We start from the raw sequence: 21673 nt of genomic DNA, 5'->3' as shown, positions 1-21673 counted from the left end.
CATGGACCTTCGACACATGGCTCCGTGTTTCCCTTTGTTCGGCCGAGAGAGGAAACGGACTCGGTCGTCCAGCTCTCGGTCAGAGAGCGAGGAAACACTCGTTCTTAAAATGTCTGGCATTAAAAACACGTGTACAGATGCTGACTTGATTTGATGATGTAACCTTAAATATGTACTTATGTTAGACGGCTGATGTGTTATTTGCTGTGGTTTTTCTAATTATTTTGTATCTATATTTTGGTCAGTTTTTTGTTGTTCTTCACCATTTTATTTCTCCTTTCCCTTTGTATTGTATCCTTAAAGTTCTGTCTTGTTAATTTGTAAAATAAAAATATTAAAAAATAACAAAATGTCTGACATTTCTTTCAATTGATTTAAGAAAAATAAAAAAAATATTATAATTTTGAAATATATAAAACTATATTTTTCCTTGAAAAAAAAAAAGCATGCGCGGCTCAACTCGGGGGGTCGATTTCAGAAAAACAACACATTTTTATAAATGTCAGAGCCAGTTGAATTAAGGGCTACCAACCAAGACTAGATTGACACCACAGGGAGCCAATAGAATCGTGAAAGGTGTCACAATGGAACAAACACAGGACCTTCACCCAGGAGACCTCCGTCCTTTTACTCTCGTTATGTATGGCCGTGTAAGGACGTCTGCTATTGGCTGTTGCTCCACGGATGGATACATTGTTACATTATTATGTGAATGCGCACCGTGAGCTTTTTTTTCTAACCCCAATCTCGTCTTTACACGTTCCACTTCACTCGCGTTCAAAGTCCGTTGCGGCAGGTGGTGCCGGTTTAAACTTGATGTAGCAGTTTGGGAACTGGCTAGTTCCTGGGGACTTTCACTCCAACTATTAGTAAAACACAATCTGACAGAATCTAACACGACAGCTGAAATGAAGAACATCACCGATGTGTTCCTGGAGGGAGTTCACCCTGTGGAGCCAGAGCTTGACTCAAATAGGATGAGGAAACACTTCCCGTCTCACACGCAGTTGATTAGGGACGGCATGCAGGAGCGAGACCCCCCCTCTCGGGTACCGGGCTCACCGTTTTCTGAATCCACGGAGAAATACGGCTGTCCCTGAAGTATACTGTACACCAGCTTGGCGCTGTTCCCGTACGTTTCGTCGTCGGCGTCGTTGGCGGTTACCGTGGCGACGGATGTACCTGCAAAAAGAGAACATGCAGAGTCAGCTTTAAATGCCGAAAGCCGGCGTGTACACACACAGAAACATGGAGGGGCCATCTGGAACCGAAAATGGTTCTTCAGTGGGATGCCATAGAAGAACCATTTCTGGTTCAACAAAGAACCTTTCAGACCAGGGTTCTTTAAAGAACCATTTCCTTAAATAGTCCTTTAAAGAACCTATAAAGGTGTCTAAAAAAATCTTTAAAAATGGTTCTTGAAGGCACCATTTCTGGTTCCACAAAGAACCTTTCAAACCAGCGTTACAAAAAATACTGGGATGTCCTCGGAGGGGACATCCTAGAAGTCTTCAACGAGAGTCTGGCCTCTGGTTCCATGCCGATGTCCTGCCGGAGGGCAGTACTAACGCTACTGCCAAAAAAAAGGAAACCCGCAGGACATCGGTAACTGGCGCCCTGTGTCTCTGCTGTGTGTGGATTATAAGATTCTGTCCAGGGTCCTCGCCCCAGGCTGAGGGGAGCTATGGAGCAGGTCCTCCATCGGGACCAGACCTATTGTGTGCCCGGCAGGTCCATGGTGGACAACGTCCACCTCATTCAGGACGTTTTGGAGGTCTCCAGCTCGTTGGGTATGGATACTGGTCTGATTTCTCTAGATCAGGAAAAGGCTTTTGACCGCGTTGAACACGGCTTCCTCTGGAAAGTTCTGGGGAAGTTTGGGTTCAGCGCTGGCTTCATAGCTAAGATCAAGGTGTTGTACAGTAATGTTGAGAGTGTGCTGAAGATAAACGGCAGGCTGTGTGCTCCTTTTAGAGTGAGTAGAGGGGTCCGGCAGGGCTGTGCTCTGTCCGGGATGCTCTACGCACTCTCCCTCGAGCCCCTCCTCATTAAAATACGCTCTAGCCTACATGGTTTGGTTTTACCTGGTTTTAATGGAAGAATGATTTTATCGGCGTATGCCGACGACGTTGTTGTTTTTATTAAGAATCAAAATGATGTAAACCTTTTAAATCAAATTGTACAGGATTTTAGCACGGCATCATCAGCGAGGGTGAACTGGAAGAAAAGCGAAGCCCTCGCTGTGGGGGAGTGGCGTGGCGGCCTCCCGGTTCTTCCACAAAAGCTCATATGGAAAAAGGACGGTTTTAAATATTTAGGAATATACCTGGGGAAACCGAGCATGATCCAGAAGAACTGGGAGGGCGTCACAGAAAAAATAGAGGGAAAACTTTCCAAGTGGAAGTGGCTGCTCCCCCAGATGTCTTTTAAAGGCAGAGTACTGGTTTTAAACAATCTTATTGCATCCCAACTGTGGCACAGGTTGACCGTGTTAGACCCTCCCTCGGGCTTCTTAGCCAATATACAAAGGAAAATGGTGGATTTTTTTTGGGAGGGTCTACACTGGGTGCCACAGGGGGTGCTGTTTTTAGCCAGAGAGGAGGGGGGACAGGGCCTTGTCCACCTGGCCAGCCGGACGGCCATTTTTAGATTACAGTTTGTTCAGAAGTTTTTAACGAGTCCGGGGTTTTTAGTGTGGCGAGACGTGGCCAGCTGCATCCTCAGACGTGCTGACAACCTGGGGCTGGATACTGCTCTGTTTTTAATAGACCCCAGCATTTTAAAGTTAAGTGGGCTGCCTCCTTTTTATCAGGGTGTTTTTAAGTCATGGGCCCTTTTTAAGCACGAAAGGTGTCCACAGTCTGACTCTCTGTTCTGGTTGTTGAGAGAACCATTAATTTATAATGCAAAACTGGACATTAGCAGCAGCGTCACCCCTGGACTAACGGGGGCGCTGCTGCGAACAAAGACCCTTTCCCTGCAGCAGTTGGTGGATGCAGTGGGGCCGACGCTGAGCGACCCCCCGGCCCTGGGCTCCCTGCTGGGGATGCATTCCGACCGGGTGGCGAGGAGGCTCCTGGAGCTGTGGAGGCAGAGGCTGACCGGGTTGGAGAGGAGCCTCCTCAACGACTACAGCCAGCAGAGAACAGAGCCGGACCCTGCAGACCCCTTCCCAGACATCTCCCTCAGCCCGGGGCTAGGGGGACTCACCGGCCCCCTGCTAAGAACGAGCCACCCAGAAAACTGCACACTGAACAAAGCAGACAAGAAGACTTTGTATTTTAACCTCGTGAAGAGCATCAACAGGTCCAGACTGTGCAACAGACCGCCCACTGTGTGGTCAGAGAGACTTGGGCATGGAGGCCCTGGCCCGCAGTGGGGGATCCTATACAAGCCTCCCCTGAAGAAAAGGACCACTGACCTCCAGTGGCGGATTTTACACGGTGCTGTCGCGTCCAACGCTTTTATTTCGGTAATTAATCCCGCTGTCCTGAGCCAGTGCCCCTTCTGCGATCTCCGGGAGACTATTTACCATGTTTTTAACGAGTGTAAGAGACTTTTGAGTTTCTTCGCTCTTTTAACATTGGTTTTTAGTCTGTTTAATGTGTTTTTTATCATGGGAGCTGCCTACAAAAAAACAGAAAAAGAAAAGTGGCAGCTCCTAAATTTTTTATCAGGCGAAGCAAAAATGGCAATTTATTTAACGAGAAAATCCTGGGTGGAAAACAGAGAGGGGCAGGAAGCCAGGGCAGTGTGGCTCTGTAACATCAGAGCCAGACTCTGGCTGGAGTTCAGGTTTTATAAACACATTGGAGACCTGGATGCTTTTAAACAACGCTGGTGTTTTAAAGATATTGTTTGCTCTGTGGTGGAAGAGGAGCTGGTGTTTGCACCATTTTTTATGAGATAAAACATGTTTTATTTGTTTTTAATGTTTGTTTTTTGGTTGTGGTGTTTTTTATTTTAAACATCCTAATTTTTTAAAGCACTTTATTTTTAAGAAGCTATGTAAAAGCTGAAAAAATTTGAAATAAAGTGTTTTTCAAAAATAAAAATCTCTTCCCCCTCTCTCCCCCCCCCTCTCTCTCTCCCTCTCTCTCTCTCTCCCTCCCTCTTTCTGTCTCTCTCTGCCTCTCTCTCTGTCCCTACCTCTCTCTCTCTCTCTGCCTCTCTCTCCCTCTCTCTGTCCCTACCTCTCTCTCTCCCTCTCTCTCTCTCTGTCTCCCTCCCTCCCTCCTTCCCTCACTCTCGCTCTCTCTCTCTGTCTCGCTCTCTCTCCATCCCTCCATCTCTCTCTCTCCCTCTCTCTCTCTCTCTCCCTCACTCTCTCCCTCCCTCCCTATCTCTCTCTCCCTCCCTCTCTCTTTAATATACGACGTGGCATCACGGGGCTGACGGCTAATGTGCGTAGATTACATTGAGTTACATCGCGATGCGTTCAGGCTCCATTTAGAACAATTCTAACCTTATTACGACGTGTTTAAATGTATGTGTATAGTTGTTCTCACAGCTACATAATTGATATCACAGAGGGCTTCACGAGCTGGTTAACTGCATATTACAAGCTCTAAGCAGCTTACATAATATATAATTAAAACTACCAATGGCAAAACATGTTCTGTGAGTTGTGCGTGATCCCTCGCACCCTCCGGCTAAAAAAACCTAACACATGTTTTTGCACGGCGGCTTAAAGCTGACACCGTGTCGTTGTACTTTTGTCTTACTGTAAATGTTATAATCACAGTGTCGGAATCCGGTTCAAGGTACACATCGAAATAAAAGAGTCATCGCTAACCTCGCATGCAATTTGAGCTCAGCGAGGTCAGATGACCTCTGATGACCTCTGTCATTAAATACACACCGACAGGCTTCTATTGAGGAGCGGGAATATAATCACTGCCTTTATATGAAACTCATACCGCTCGCAGTAAAACGGGCTTGGATGTGTGTCCCATGTGTCCTAAATCAGTGGTTCTCAAATGGGGGTACGTGTACCCAAGAGGGTACGTCAAGGCACTCCAGGGGGTACGTGAGATAATATATTTTTTCATAAACATAAAAAAATTCTAATCCATTCAAAACCCCTTTAAACATAGTTATTTCATACATATTCAATCGAATATAAGGCTATGTTCATAAACTGAATGTTGTTTATAAAACCCGAAACTGATGGCACAGCGCTTTGTATTACCCAAAATGCACTGGTGTTCAACAGGCGGTACATCACTAAAAAAAGGTTGAGAACAACTGTGCTAAATAAATACAAATTACAATATGAATAAATCTCTCTCTATATATAAATAGCTCAGTTTCTCCTCGAGTCTCTTCCAGCCGAGCGTTTCCACAACGCCGCCCTTGGCATTCAGGAGACCTCTGCCGCCTCGTCCTGTTTGGGTCCCTGCCCGTCTCCTCGCATACTAATGAACCCCTTGAACATCTGTCCCACTTAGTAGCAGCACTGATGGCATAAAAAAAGGGGGGGGGGGGGGGAGGGGTGCTGGTTCTTCATGGCGACCCCGGGTCCCCCCCCCTTTTTTTTTTTTGGCAGAATCCGCACAGCTCAGGAATCTGAAGGACGGAGCGACGTGAATTCACAAACGGGGTCGTTGCGATGTCTCGTACAGACAATTGGCTTCTCTGATATGCCCCCTGATTGCTTCCCCGTATTATTTTTTTCGTTCGCGTAATTGAGGATTGGTTTCATGCCGTGCGCATTATTTTTTCCGCGAGCTTTGTTTATATGCATGCCGATCGGGTTATTCGTGTGACTCGAATGGGAATGAAGCGAAGGGCGATGGAGCAAATCCTTAATTGCAAAAGACTGACACAATCTAAACTTTCAATATTTCTACCGCCCTATTAAAATCTGCACGCTGCATTTGCTTGTTTTGAATGCCCGATGAGCGAATAATCACCAAAAGAGAAAATTACTTTGAAGGAGTGAATGGAGCGTCACAATGGGCCGGTCCATCTGACTGAGGAACGCCATTCAGGGTTTCGGTTTTACAGGATATTATTAATTATATATATATATATATATATTATTTGTTATATATAAAATTAATAATATATATATATATATATATATATAAACTCAGGGTTTGTACAGTCATGGAAAACCTGGAAAAGTCGTGGAATTTTAAAATAGTAATTTCCACGTCTGGTAAAGTCCTCGGAAAAAAATTAATTCACAAACATTTTGGAAAATTCCTGGAAATATGTCATATTCATAGGTTCATTTCAACAGTTTGATTAAAATAATAAACATTTATATACAATATGTTAATCAAACTATTGTCTCATTCATTTGTGTCATTTTAGGGATACTCGTGGACACAAAATGTTTGTTCATGGAAATTTGGTTTAAAGTCGTGGAAATCTATTGGTCAACATGTGTATGAATACTGTACATATATGCATTTGAATTAAAAGACCAATCATTATTGAATGTAGAGGTTTCTTAAAGTGTTCATATATGGTGTCCCGCTAACCGATCCACGGCTCAGATCTCTAAAATAACATCAAAGTCATCTTTTGTGTCAATTTTCCATTTGTTGAACATACAGAAGATCGAAAGTATTTTTGTCTCTTGTCCGACATAAAGTAAGTAATCATAGTAAATACAGCTTCAATCATGATCTCCAGAAGGTTTGGTATAAATCGGACCCAGCGTGTAGGAGAAATCGCCAATTATGTGTTTTTCACCAAATTCAAAATGGCCGAAAATCTAAGTAGGCGGAGCTAAGGGCTTGGAGAGGCTATTTTATTGTAGCAGATCCAAGTGGACTTTGTCAGTCGCTCGGACCCTAATAAAAGTAATAACGAGCTAAGTGTAACCGTAACTCACCGACTTCGGACATCTCGGGCACGCTGGCGAAGTAGATCTCCCTGGCGAACTTGGGCTCGTTGTCGTTGATGTCGTGGATCTTGATGTTGAACTCGGTGTCGGGCTCCAGCTCCAGGTTGGTCCTGCGGTCCAGCACCTTGGCGTTGAGCGTGTACATGGCCTTCTCCTCCCGGTCCAGCCGCTTGGTGGCGTGGATGTCGCCGGACTTCTCGTCGATCAGGAAGAGGCTGCCGGCCCCGTCGCCCGTCAGGACGTACTTCACGTTGCCTTCGCCGCGGTCCATGTTGGAGTGAAGCTGAAACACACACGGCCAAATGGAACCGACGGCAACCAGGCACGCACACGTGGAAAAGTGACGGTTCTTAAATGGTTCCTTAAAAGGCGTTGTGGTTCTACGAAGAACCATCACCTTTATAGGTTCTTTGAAGAACTCTTTAAGGAAATGGTTCTTATAAAGGACCCTCGTTTGAAAGGTTCTTTGTGGAACCAAAAATGGTGCCTTAAAGAACCATTTGTTGAAGGTTCTTTGAGACACCTGTATAGGTTCTTTGAAGAACACTTTAAGAAAATGGTTCTCAAAAAACCCTGGTTTGAAAAGTTCTTTGTGGAACCAGGCATATTTTTTTAGTGGCATCACTCTGAAGAACCATTTTCGGCACCTTCATTTTTCCGTGTGTGTTTGAAGTCATAATAGTTATCCTGATTGCCCTTGAACGCCTCTGCACGTAATAACCACCTTCGTTGGTGAAAAAGAAAAACACTATGTGCTGTTTTTTTTGTGTGGCCTAAAATGTGAACGTGCATACATAATATTCAATTAAATAAAATACTGGCGAATGTGCTTACTCTGCAATTCTCCAAATTAAGCTTTATGCCCCCAGTTGCCAATTCTCTCCCATTCTCTCTTTTTATTTTTAATTGAAAACTATTATATATGTAGCATGCATCAGTTTTCAGGTATGATCCCCACACGCCTCTTAGTTTGGACAATATATTTATCCATTTTTTTCCCCTCCTTGCAGCATTTCCGGCTGTGTCCTCGACATTTAAAACTAAATTAAAGTTAGTACTCTACACATCCACCGCCCCCAGGTTCCTTTGCTAAACACGCAGAACATGAACAGAACATGCGACACACACATCCCAGAACCGAGAGGGACACACTCCCCTTAGTTCACATCAAAATAGTCTTAGATGTATCTTTCAAAACTGTGTGAAAAATGATGAAAACCTGACCTATGACCTGTCCATCACCTCTGACCTGTCCATGACCTCTAACCCATCCATGACCTCTAACCCGTCCATTACCTCTGACCTGTCCGTCACCTCTCACCTGTCCATCACCTCTGACCCGTCCTGGAACAGGTGGTGGAGAGGAGGACGTTGAAGAAACTTGTGTCCATATTGGACCACCCGGACCACCCTCTCCACCACCTCCTACAGGGACAGAGGAGTACTTTCTCCAGACGTCTCCTCACGGTCCGCTGCCACAAGGACAGATACAGGAGAACATTCCTGCCGGCGGCTATGAGGCTCTATAACAGATCACCTCTTGCCAGATCATAGTGCAATAACTACAATAATAACTTCATATCCACACTATGTTGATCTGCACTTCACACATTTCATTTATTTACACTACACACATACACACACTTTGCATTTTGCATACTGTCTATATTTAATATTTTCATATTTAATTTAATTTGTCATTAGTATTGTGTATTGTGTATGCATATATGTTGTATATATACATATATATTTTATTTTATATTTTACTTTGTATACTTCTATATCTTTCATCCCTGTTTTTTATATTTTATTTGTTATTCTTGTGTGTTTAGTGTATTGGTGCTGCTACTGTTACGACAAATTACCCCTTGGGGATTAATAAAGTATATATCATCATCATCATCATGACCTCTGACCTGTGTGTCACCTCTCACCTGTCCATCACCTCTGACCTGTCCGTCACCTCTGGGCGTCATGGTGGCATTCTCATTACTTTACTGGATCTGTCAGCAAATATATTTATAGGACTCGCTGGGTTCACATTCTAAATGACAAGTAGTTAGGGACTCGGAATGGATGTCAGCCGCGCATTAATATTGATGTCTGCACGCTGTGAGGGGAACTAATTGTTTATTTTCCCGCAGTTGGAAAGACGGATGTCAACAGCTACAACTTTGAATGGGGAGGGGAAACAAATTTATCTCGAGATGTATTGCTGGGCTATTCTCAGTAAATAAAAATAAAAAATTGGGGTTGCATATGTAAAGGAGATGCTGTCAAGAAAATATTTATTGTTGCCATTATTATCCAATGTCTATTAAAAGAGGAATATCACTCATCTTATGTACATATATTTGTGTTTTGGGACGGTTTATTCATTGTTTGTGAATATGAATTCCCTCCAGCCTAGGATTTACAACGCCTGTGTGTGTGTGTGTGTGTGTGTGTGTGTGTGTGTGTGTGTGTGTGTGTGTGTGTGTGTGTGTGAAGGCTGCCACCGCCATCGACTATGATAGACGCTGCTAATTTTAGCGAGCGGGAGAGTGTAGGATTTTTGCATTGCTTCGGAGAAGTGGCTTCGTATCTGCGAAGCGCACATTTACAAACAAAACAAAATCAAACGTCTCGCCACTTTTTCCCTCCACTTTGAAACTCATTGTCTGCGTTGAGGGCACCGCAGGAAGCGGAGCAGCTAACGGAAGAAACGCGACGCCCACACTCGGGGAGTCGTTACCGTTGGAACGCGACTCTCGGCTACCGACGTGGTAATTAGACCAACGCCATCTCGGAACCATCGTCGGGCCACAGGAGTCCCCCTCTCCGAAATCGTTTGATCGTATTGTTCCGCGTAGGTTTCATCTGATTATAATCATATATCTGGGCTCGGTTTTGTTATTAATCCCGAGGACAAAAAAAAAGAGGAAAACCCCGAGCAGCGGAAAAAAACAACAACAAACAACGAGCCATCAAAAGCCTAAATGATAACGGGAAACTTTATAGTGTTTGCAGAAACCTCGCGGTATGGATTTTCGAGAGGGAGATGCAAACCGTTAGCTGGGTACTGTGGCTCATTATTGGATGTCGACATAACGCCAGCTTCCTAATCATATGGGTAAACAGAGCTTTATATACACAGCAGGGATATGTCTTACTGAGTTGTTATGCAAATAGGGATGTTTTTTTGGGGAGAGGGAGGAAGAAAACCTGCCTCCAGTTACGATGAGACAGTATCGATGTTCATGACCCTCGTTCAGACCTCGTTTGGAAAGTTTTGCAAAACCAGAAAGTTCTTTATTCACCCGGCCTCTTAATTTGGTGCACTAGATCGATGTTGTATTTTGTCTTCTTCTTCTAAACGCACAATGTTTCAAACTCAGTGAAGAATCTCGTTATATACACTGTTAAAAAGTTTGGGGTCACATAGAAATGTCCGTATTTTTCAAAGAAAAGCACAGTTTTTTTCATGAAGATAACATTAAATGAATCATAAATACACTCTCTACATAGTTAATGTGTAAATGACGATTCTCTTGTATTTAATGAAGTCTCTCCAGAGGTGTGTAGAGGCCCATCTCCAGTGTTCTAATGGTACATTGTGTTATCGCCTTAGAAGACTAGCGGAGGGGTAGAAAACCCTTGAAAACCCTTTTTATGTGAGCGCAGCTGAAAACAGTTATGCTGGCGAGAGAAGCTATAAAACTGGCCTTCCTTTGAGACACAAGAAGAACAACATTAATATTTACAATAAAAATCATTATTTATAACCTCGTCAATGTCTTGACTAGATTTTATATTAATTTTGAAATTCATTTGATAAATAAAAGTGTGAGTTTTCATGGAAAACACCAAATTGTCTGCGTGACCCCAAACTTTTGAACCATAGTGTATAATCCTCATCTCAATTCTGGCCCAAATAATCCTGAATTATTATTTTTTTTAAACATACTCAACCGGCGCCATTATATATTTTACGACTTGAAATAGTGAAAAACAAGCTTAATTTATTCCTGAAAAACACCAGAAGAGAGTTCTATACATTGAAGGGAAACTAAACTCTGGAAGTCCAACAGGTGTCGTCGTTAACCCATTACATCTCATACATACAGTAAAAACAAAGGTGTTTTTTCACACGGCATTATCAAAAATCAAATATTTGCACTAGCGCACAATATTTGAAAAGATTTAGGGCTTCGAGCACCCGACGCAGACTTTTGGAGGCCTTATAGCCGGAGCACAGGGGAGAGCTGATGAGTTTAAAGCGACTTGCACAAACACAGAGGAGTCGTCAGCGAAGCGGCAAAAATCATTTGGCAATTCAGCTCAGGCCTCGCTCGCTGCTGCAGAGGAGAGATAGCAGCGCGGAGTGGAGGGTGGGCAAGAATTAGTGTTTCCTCCCTCTTGAAACACGGACAAGAATTCCACAGCAGTGACACCGCCGCACTACCATGTACACGCCGAGAAGTAATGGTTCTGAAATGGTTCCTTAAAAAGCTGTTTGGTTCTACGAAGAACCATCACCTACTCAGTACCATTTTTTTAGTTAGGCATCATTATAGGTTCTTAGGAGAACTATTTAAGGAAATGGATCTTTAAAAAACCCTGGTTTGAAAGGTTCTTTTTGGAACCAGAAATGGTACCTTAAAGAACCATTTTTTAAGGTTCTTAGATGCACCATTATAGGTTATTTGAAGAACTCTTTAAGGAAATGGTTCATTAATGAACCCTGGTTTGAATGGTTCTTTGTGAGACCAGAAATGGTGCCTTAAAGAACCATGTTTGAACGTTCTTTGAGACACCTTTATAGGTTCTTTGTAGAACTATTTTAGGAAATGGATCTTTAAAAAACCCTGGTTTGAAAGGTTCTTTGTGGAACCAGAAATGGTGCCTTAAAGAACCATTTTTTAAGGTTCTTTGAGACACCTTTATAGGTTCTTTGAAGAACCTTTTAAGGAAATGGTTCTTTAAAGAATCCTAGTTTGAAAAGTTCTTTGTGGAACCTTAAATGGTGCCTTAAAGAACAATTTTGAAGGTTCTGTGAGACACCTTTATAGGTTATTTGAAGGAAATGGTTCTTTAAAGAACCCTATTTTGAAAGGTTCTTTGTGGAACCAGAAATGGTTCTTCTATGGCATCGCTCTGAAGAACCATTTTTCGGTTCCAGACGGCCCCTCCATTGTTCCGTGTGTACTTCAGGTGGATATTGAAGCACATTTCTGGAGCAGAGTTCTGCAAAAAAATCCACGCCGGACCAAAGAACCCTGGCGGACACTCGAGACATTAACGCAACAAAGTGAGCTCTAATTTCGAGGTTCACATTTTTCTCCGCGAGGACGACGGGACAAAGCGGCGTCGCGGCAGCTTAATATGACGTAGTTCACTTCAAACACGGCGCTCAGAAAGCTGCAGAACCCCCCAAAAAAGGTTCCGCGGTCGCGTCGCCTCGCCGTTCTCACTTCACAGGCCTCGCTTTAAGAAGTAGGGCGCATGGCGAGCGCTCGCTCTCATTAACGGAGGCCCCTCCCCCACCCGCCGAAGAGTTTCGAGTTTCGGCGTTGGTTGTTTGCGGTACCCGGAGTGCGCCGCCCGCTCCCTTTTCTCGCCGCCGTTTTTGCCGATACCTGCTGAGTAAGTGCTCAGAAAGCCCTGCTTCTTCTTTTTTTGTAACGATCGCGGTTATTTCTTTTCCTTTCTTATCGTTCTGCTCCCGTCATCATGCCGCCGCTCGCTGTGGAAGCTTCAAAGCTCCTTCCAGCACCTTGATAAGCAACACGAGCTGCATTCATTATACGCCCGCCGTCACCACGGCTGCTTCTTCTTCTTCTTTTTTTGCGGTTTCGATGAAGGCGAAGTCGTCACCGGAGCGAAGTGTCTCTACATCCGACTTGATTGTGGTAATCAAGAAATCAAGCTCAAGTGACAGTGTGTGTGGGTTGATTGGAGAGGCTTTTGATTGGCTGTGAAATAAACAAGATCTCACACAGTACACTGCAAAGGCCATCGACTTATCTGTAGGAGGACGGCCATCAGGACTCTGATGAAAATGGACATGAAAGTGCTTTATTCATTCGGTTATAGACCTCTCTCATCCGCCCCTCATCATGCAGCCAAATAATACACACATCTTATTTTCCACAGCCTTTGGCGATTAGTTCAAAAACATTCTCGTCTTCATTTTATTTATAATTTTTTTCTTTCCGTCCAACAAACCCACGGACACTGAATTAACCATGATGTCAACTGAAGGCAGAGGGAATGTTTTAATATTCTTGAAGCTGGAAACCAGAGGAAGTTGTGGCCTTTTTCTGAAAAACTATTAATCAATCGTCAACATGGGAGATTATTTCTCCGCGGATGAGTTGATTAATCGTTGCAGCTCCGCTATCGATCCGTCAACTTGTTTTTCTCACCGTCCCGTTCATCCGACTAACAGGTAGTTTTGATTATTGATGACTAATCGCCCACTCGCTTTTTATTCTTGAAATATGATGATTATATATTTATGATTATCATAATAAAAAAAGGTATTCACACAATAATTATTATTATTTTTTAATTGCTGACTGATTCTTGGAGTCGAGGCTCTGTTGTTTAATTTAATGTGAAACATTAATATATTATATATCTTCTTTTTTATAGCAATAAAGTCCAAAGACCCTCCGGGGGGGTCCAAGGATTCTAAAAGGTTAATTTAATATAGAGTGAAAAGCAGTTTCTCAGAGCCCACGGTAATGTTTTACAAGTAATTATATATATATACAGTATATATACATATATATATATATGTGTATATATATACATATATATATATGTATATATATACAGTATATATATGTATATATATACAGTATATATATATATATCTAAATATATATATATATATTTATATGTATATGTCATCGGTGAATCGCTTGAGGCAAACATGCCAAATATTTTCTAGGCCCAGTTTTTTGGTGTTTTATTTTCTATATATATTTGGCATGTTTGCCAGAAGCGATTCTCCCATAATATTTCTGTTGATGGACGAACAGCTCGATAATATTTCTGTCCCCCCCCAAACAACTTCTTCCTCCTCCATCTATCCATCTCTCCCTTAACTTGTATTTATCTTTCCCCCGTCGGCCTCGCCGTCTGCCTCTACATCCAGACCGCCGAAGTTAAACTGATTGAATTAGCGATATGGATCGCCGCCGCGGCGTCTCCCGTGAAGCCGCTCGGCGCGGTAATTTATTACGGCCTCGTGTTTCCTCTGACAGGTTAATGGTGAATGATATTGGACTCGGGGAGCCGGTTGGATGTGATCGCTGTCATGCCACAGAAGTTCCGGGGCGCCGGAGAGCATCAAAGAGTCGCGAAGAAAGCCACACCGCGCCGGTCGGCTGACATGTCAATGGACGCCCTCCCCCCCCCCCCCTCATTTATCGTTAGCGATTGCTTTGCCGCCTCGTCACATCACACGACGAGGTGAATTCCACCTCCCTCTCTGATTGATATGTTTTCTTCCACCTCCTTTCCCCTTTTTTTCCCTCCATATTCCATTAAATTCCGCTGTTCCTTTCTCTCCGACATATCAGAATGATGGTTCTCTGCAAAAAAGCGGTTGTCATATCCCCCCTCCCCCCCCCCTTCATTCCCCACGTACTCAACCTTCGCACTAGACACTTGTTTACTCCGGAGAATGAGGTGTGTGTGATGAAAGCCGGATTCCTCTTGAGAAAATTGGCTGTCGACGAGTTTCCTCGTTTCCCTCCCCGAGGGTTGATAACTGCGGCGTCCGCCCATCACACACCTGTCTTCAGAGCGCTAGCATGGGTGAGCTGACAGGAACCTCTCTGATCTGGAAGGGGGAGGGGTGGGGGGGGGGGCGTTGTGCCCCAAATTCTGCTCTTCCTTTGTAGGCTTTTTTCTCTTGCAATTTTTAAAATGCAGTGTCGAACCACTACGAGGTTGACGAGGACCGGCTCTACACACGGAAAAGTGATGGTTCTTAAATGGTTCCTTGAAACCATCAACTACTCGAGAATAGTTTTTTCGTTTCAGGTTCTTTGAAGAAATCTTTAAGGAAATGGTTCTTTATAACGAACCCTGGTTTGATAAGTTCTTTTTGGAACCAGAAATGGCGCTTTAAAGAACCATTTTTTAAGGTTCATTGAGATACCTTTATAGGTTCTTTGAAGAACTATTTAAGGAAATGGTTCTTTAAACAACCCTGGTTTGAAAGGTTCTTTGTGGAACCAGAAATTGTGCTTTAAAGAACCATGTTTTGAAGGTTCTTTGAGACACCTTTATAGGTTCTTAGAAGAACTATTTAATGAAATGGTTCTTTAAAGAACCCTGGTTTGAAAGGTTCTTTGTGGAACCAGAAATGGTTCTTCTATGGCATCACTCTTTAGAATCATTTTTGGTTCCAGATGGCACCTTCATGTTTCTGTGTGTAGTCTCGTTGGACTTGTGTGGCTCTTAAACTGGTATTTATTATCAAATTTGAATCTTAACTCTGTCTGTGTTTCTGAATTGATCATATAATTGAAGTTCTTTAAAGTTATACTGGATGCGTTTAATTGTAATTATTAATTTGCTGTGTTTCTGGTGTGTGGCCCGATAACAGGTAATGATAGTAGATAGTAGAGTGTCAGAGTTTGGTCTAAATAACTGAGCGTTGCTCATTTCAACTCTCTTCAAGGCTCCACATGGATTGGTAACCAATTTGAGGAATTTGGCAAACAATTACTGCGTCGTGTTTTTTAACGATGACTAAAAAAACGAATTCCGCAAAACGTAGAAAACGATCACCAGAGATGATATTTAAATGTTTCAGTTAGTCAGAATCCACAAACTGTATTAAATGTTAGTATTCAGCCTTAGTGCTTCTTCCATTGCCCTGCATTGTAACTGTGGTGCCCATGAACCTCCTTCAAGGTCTCATTCTGAAGTAAAGAAAATACTTTATGTCTTTCACATCCCGAGTGTTGAATGCCAGACGGAGCCTTGAGCTGAATTAGCTTAAGGCTCATGTACCTTTTGACTGATTAAGATGCCTGTAGGACAAACAAACCACTTCATATTCAACGTTGTCGTTTTTGGGTGATGATAATGAGATATATATATGTTTTAGATAATGACATCTGAAATTAAGAAATGAACGTGCTTTGGATTTTGCTCATTGATTTTGCAAACACATACGGTCATGAAGAGTAATACCGGCCCCAAGAAGTTAGGGGTATACGGAACAGTACCTTCATTCGCTTGGAGGTTGTGTAACCGTGACACGTTGTCACTATATACAAAGATTGCAAATACAATGAGCGTTAATTGGCCAATAAATGATTATAATGAGTTTGTTTTTAGTGTGCTGAAGAAGAGAAGCAAACAAAAAGGACAGAAGAGGAGCAGAGCACTTCCTATGCACTCGCTGTGTATCTGAGAGCTCCAGTTAAATGCGCCTGGAACCGCCAGATTTCTGGCAGCCCATCCGTCTTCAGCCAATTACATCAAACACAACTCCACCAAGCTAACCCTCCTATAATTAGTCCGCGCGCAAAGCGTCCGGGGGCCACGTTACCTTGCCGACGTATTGATGGTCGTTTCCCGAGTATTCCTCAAGCAGAAAGAATTGATTCCACATCCATCCACGTTTGGACCGCTGGAGAATCCTCCCGTCACTCTCCGCCATCCCGAACAGATTCCCGATATTCCCGGGCGTGAAAGGTAGGGCGGCGCTGGGCCACAGGATGGAGAGCGTCAGGAGGAGCGCGACCTGATTGGCTCCCATGGTATCCGATCAGCTTGGCGGGAACCGTCTTCTGGACGACTTTCTGAATTATGGTAATGAACTTCTGATTGGGTGAACACTGGAAGGCCGTGTCAACAGAACAGACATTGTATTCCCTCTCTTTGATGTCCGTTGGGTTCCTGTGAAAAGAGGAAACATTAGTGGATAGGCACTTTTTTTTTATTATCACCTTTTTACAATGGGCTTGACAACCAGCACGGCAGAATAACCACTCAGCAGCATGCGGAGGACAATAGGGCAACACTTATGGACACAAAAACCTCTCGCTTTCAATACGTGCTTCACCGGGGCAGCCGGATGATTACGCAATCAGCCAATGTGCACCGAGAGAGCGTCGTGGAGATAATTCAGGGATCGGATTCTTCTGAGATCAGAAGCAGGCGGACGGAAATATAATTACACTTTAGTACTTACAAAATAAAAGGGACATACACGCAGAAAAGTAATAGTTCTTAAATGGTTCTTTAAAAGGCTTTGTGGTTCTACGAAGAACCATCACCTACTGAAGCCTTTCAGTAATGGGTGCAACCATTAAACAATAGAAGGGTTCTCTATAAGCTATCATATGGGTTCTGGATGCAACCATTAAACAATAAAAAGGTTATCTGCAACATATCATATGGGTTATGGGTGGGACCATTAAACAAACGAAAGGTTCTCTTCAAGCTATCATGGGTGCTGGGTGAAACCATTATACAATAGAAAGGTTCTCTTCAAGCTATCATGGGTTCTGGGTGAAACCATTAAACAATAGAAAGGTTCTCTATAAGATATCATATGGGTTCTGGGTGCAACCATTAAACAATAGAAATATCTGCAAGATATCATATGGGTTATGGGTGGGACCATTAAACAATAGAAAGGTTCTCTTCAAGCTATCATGGGTTCTGGGTGAAACCATTAAACAATAGAACGATTCTCTACAGGATATCAGATAGAAAGGTTCTCTACAAGCTATGATATGGGTTCTTGGTGGAACCATTAAACAATAGAAAGGTTCTCTACAAGATATCAGATAGAAAGGTTCTCTACAAGCTATGATATGGGTTCTTGGTGGAACCATAATACAATAGAAAGGTTCTCTACAAGCTATCATATGGGTTCTGGGTGGGACCCTTCACAGTTGGTTTAGAAATAACCATTTGTGTCGGGTTTGAGGTAGAACCGTCCAATTGGAACCTTTCTGAAATGATTTAGCTCGCACCGTCATTTCTAAGAGTGGATGTTATGATGTACTCAAAAAGAAGAACTGTAAATGCATACTGTATGACGAATTACCCAAATGTTGTGTTTTTGGTCTTCTTACGATACTCCCCCCTCCCCCTCCCCCATAAGGACTCTTCGATGGTCTTTTAGAAGTAAATCCTAATAAATCTAGCCTCTCCTTCTAAAAAAAAAGTGCCCATTGACTATGGGTACCTCATGAGGCCCAGAGCCCCGCCCCCCCCCCCCCCCCGTGCGCCTCTTGAAATGCCGAGAGAGTGCCGCACGCCACTTCAACAATCCTGACTGCTTTCTGTCCATAGCTCTTCAGTAACGACCGCATTGACAAGTGGAATATTCACAAGGACAAAGGGGCCCAGTTACTGTCTCAAGAATAAGTTCTATGGCGCCGTTGATGGAAGTGAAGTACGGCATGTAAATGAATGTAATTCTTTAGAAAATCCAATAAGTGAGCTAATGAGATCGCAAACCGAAAACATTGCTCGTTTCTCAGCCTCTCAGACAGTCTCACCCAATTGAAGCCGTCTCATCAGCAAATATTTCAAGTATTCATTATACTTTTTGACTGAGTTGATGATGTTTTTTTGTGAATGGATGAACGTTGCAATTAGGACTATAGAAACAGTAAAGCATGCATAGTTATATTATATGTCGCAGCATATGGTTAAACCACCCTAACCTTTCCAGAATCTCTAAACAATCTAGAATAAACACGTTTTACTAGCTAACGGAAATATAAATTACAAAAATTGGGTGAGGTTCAAAAGGTTAAACCGACCGAACTTTTCCATAATCGTTAAACAATCTAGAATAAACACGTTTTACTAGCTAACGGAAATATGACTTCCAAAAATCGGGTGAGGTTCAAAAGGTTAAACCGACCTAACTTTTCCAGAATCTCTAAACAATCTAGAATATACATGTTTTACGAGCTAACGGAAATAAGAATTAAAAAAATCGGGTGGGGTTCAAAAGGTTAAACCGACCTAACTTTTCCAGAATCTCTAAAAAATCTAGAATAAACACGTTTTACTCGCTAACGGAAATATAAATTACAAAAATCGGATGGGGTTCAAAAGGTTAAACCGACCTAACTTTTCCAGAATCGCTAAACAATCTAGAATAAACACGTTTTACTAGCTAACGGCAATATGACTTACAAAAATCAGTTGAGGTTCAAAAGGTTAAATCGACCAAACTTTTCCAGAATCTATAAACAATCTATAACAAACACGTTTTACTAGCTAACGTAAAACTGAATTAAAATGCGGTGTTGTTATCTGACGCCTAAGCGGACATTTTGTTGTTGTTACTTCGTCAAAGTGCTGCTCCAGTATTACAGGAGGTAAAATATGGATGCTGTTGATACGTGTAACATTTGATGGGTTATTTTCTCCGTTCATGCCCGTAATGTGGCGCGAGTGTGACAAGCGTGTTTCCCCCGGAAAAAAAAAAATCAGGAAACGCCGCCTCGCAATTAATCTACTCTGATGCTTGTGATTGCATTTTCTAATTATCATTCCAGCCTATCCTTGAGTTTTAATAGCATTATGGATATTAATCTTTGATGTGGTGTGCCTATTAAGCATTAGAGCCAGTGTGTCTTTTGCAGAATTCTTCCAAACACCCCATTAAAGGACGAGTGAGCGTGCTGAATCAATGCCAGAGCCTATAGACCCGGGCTGAATGATCTCGACTCATCCAGCCTATTAAAATCGTGGAAATTCATTTTTTTAAAAGTTGTTTATGATTAGATTAAGTTGCAGACAGCTTATATGGCTTAACACCAGAGATGTGACAGGACCAAATAAGTACAATATGCTTTTAAAGTTGTATTCTTAATCTTGGCGAAGACATTTTTTCTCTGGCAGGAGCTTCGCTCTGCTCCATTTTTTTGGTAATCCACAAAATTATACATTCTTGTTTTGCTGAATATGAATATCTTTGATCAGATATAAACTAGCTGTTCATCGGGATGTTCGTCCTCCAACATTAAAGTCAAGAAGTGCAACTTCAGCACTTGTTATGTCTCCTCTGACTTCACAGTGGGCCGATGATGACGTGCTGCAGGAGTCCGGTGGGCCAACATCTATTCACCAGCTCCAGCATAATAAATAATAATCCATTTCATTTATATAGTGCACATTTAGGTACTCAAAGAGCAGAGTAGACACGGCTACGGGGAGCAACTCAGGGTTACGTGTCTTGCTCAAGGACACATTGACTAGTGCGGGGATTGAACCACCAACCTGGTGTTTGATAGACAGACCTGCTGACCTCTGACCCTCAGACGCCCCGAATGTTAAGTATACAATCCTCTATACGCAGGAACCGACCACCTGGGCATCGAGGACACGCCTCTAAAAACCAAGCGACACACATTCATACAAACACTCAGACACACATTCATACACACGTTCATACATTCATACACACACTCATACACACATTCATACACACGTTCACACACATTCATACACACATTCATACACACATTCATACACACGTTCACACACATTCACACATTCATACATTCATACACACGTTCACACACATTCATACACACATTCATACATTTACACATTCACACATTCATAACACGTTCACACACATTCACACATTCATACATTCATACACACGTTCACACATTCATACACACATTCATACATTTACACATTCACACATTCATAACACGTTCACACACATTCACACATTCATACATTCATACACACGTTCACACACATTCATACACACATTCATACATTTACACATTCACACATTCATAACACGTTCACAAACACATTCACACATTCATACATTCATACAAACATTCATAAACACATTCAGACACATTAATACACACATTCACACACATTCACACATTCATACACACAATCATGACACATTCATACACACATTTATGGCACATTCATATTCACACACACACATTCACAAACACATTTATACACACATTCATACATTTACACATTCACACATACATTTACACATTCACACACACTCACACACACACATTCACACATTCACACACATTCACACATTCACACACATTCATACATTTACACATTCACACACACATTTACACATTCACACACACACTCACACACACACATGCATACACACACATTCACACACATTCACACATTCACACATTCACACACATTCACACATTCACACATTCATACATTCATACATTTATACATTCACACATTCACACATTCATACATTCATACACCACCATCAGTCCCATTGCTATCGGCCTCCGGCCCCCGCTGTGATCACATTGTGAGTTCATCCAGTGACGACACTGAAAGACGAGGGATCACAAACAGAGGATGATAAAGAGATGGAGGGAGGGCGAAGAGGAGGGTCTCCGGGGGCGAAGAGGAGGGTCTCCGGGGGAGAAGAGGAGGGTCTCCAGGGGCGAAGAGGAGGGTCTCCGGGGGCGAAGAGGAGGGTCTCCGAGGTCACGGAGCGGCTGCGTGACGAGTCCTGATCAGCTGACCCGGCCCGGTCCACGTGAGCGCTGTGACTGGCAGCTTGAGGAGCTCCAGTGATTGCTTTCTGCTTGTTGACGGAGCCGCGCAGTCACAGAGTGTGTAAATCTGGCACTTGGAGTGTGTGTGTGTGTGTGAGTGTGTGTGTGTTTGTGTGTGTGGGGGGGGTCGATGTACCGAGAGGCGCCCGGCACGCGTTCAAAACCTCCACTTGGTGGAGCCCTAGACATTCGACAGCCTGCTGCCTCCTCCTCCTCCTCCGGCTCGGCCAGCTTCTCCTCGTGT

The 21673-nt window shown here is 42.9% G+C and overlaps 1 protein-coding gene across 1 annotated transcript in view; it reads right to left on the bottom strand.

Moving 5' to 3' along the window:
• Nucleotides 1–21673, bottom strand: part of LOC130206382 (cadherin-10-like) — a 37836-nt gene that overhangs the window by 14427 nt on the left and 1736 nt on the right. Inside the window, exons 2-4 of the mRNA XM_056434326.1 lie at nt 16419–16768; nt 6848–7142; nt 1063–1182 (exon numbers count right to left, since the gene is read on the bottom strand). Coding sequence (XP_056290301.1) covers nt 1063–1182; nt 6848–7142; nt 16419–16628 — 625 coding nt within the window. The 5' untranslated portion in view covers nt 16629–16768. The remainder of the gene's footprint in view (nt 1–1062; nt 1183–6847; nt 7143–16418; nt 16769–21673) is intronic.

Source organism: Pseudoliparis swirei, chromosome 16 (assembly GCF_029220125.1).
Source record: "Pseudoliparis swirei isolate HS2019 ecotype Mariana Trench chromosome 16, NWPU_hadal_v1, whole genome shotgun sequence".
NCBI lineage: Eukaryota > Metazoa > Chordata > Actinopteri > Perciformes > Liparidae > Pseudoliparis > Pseudoliparis swirei.
This window is presented reverse-complemented; position numbering and strand designations above follow the sequence as displayed.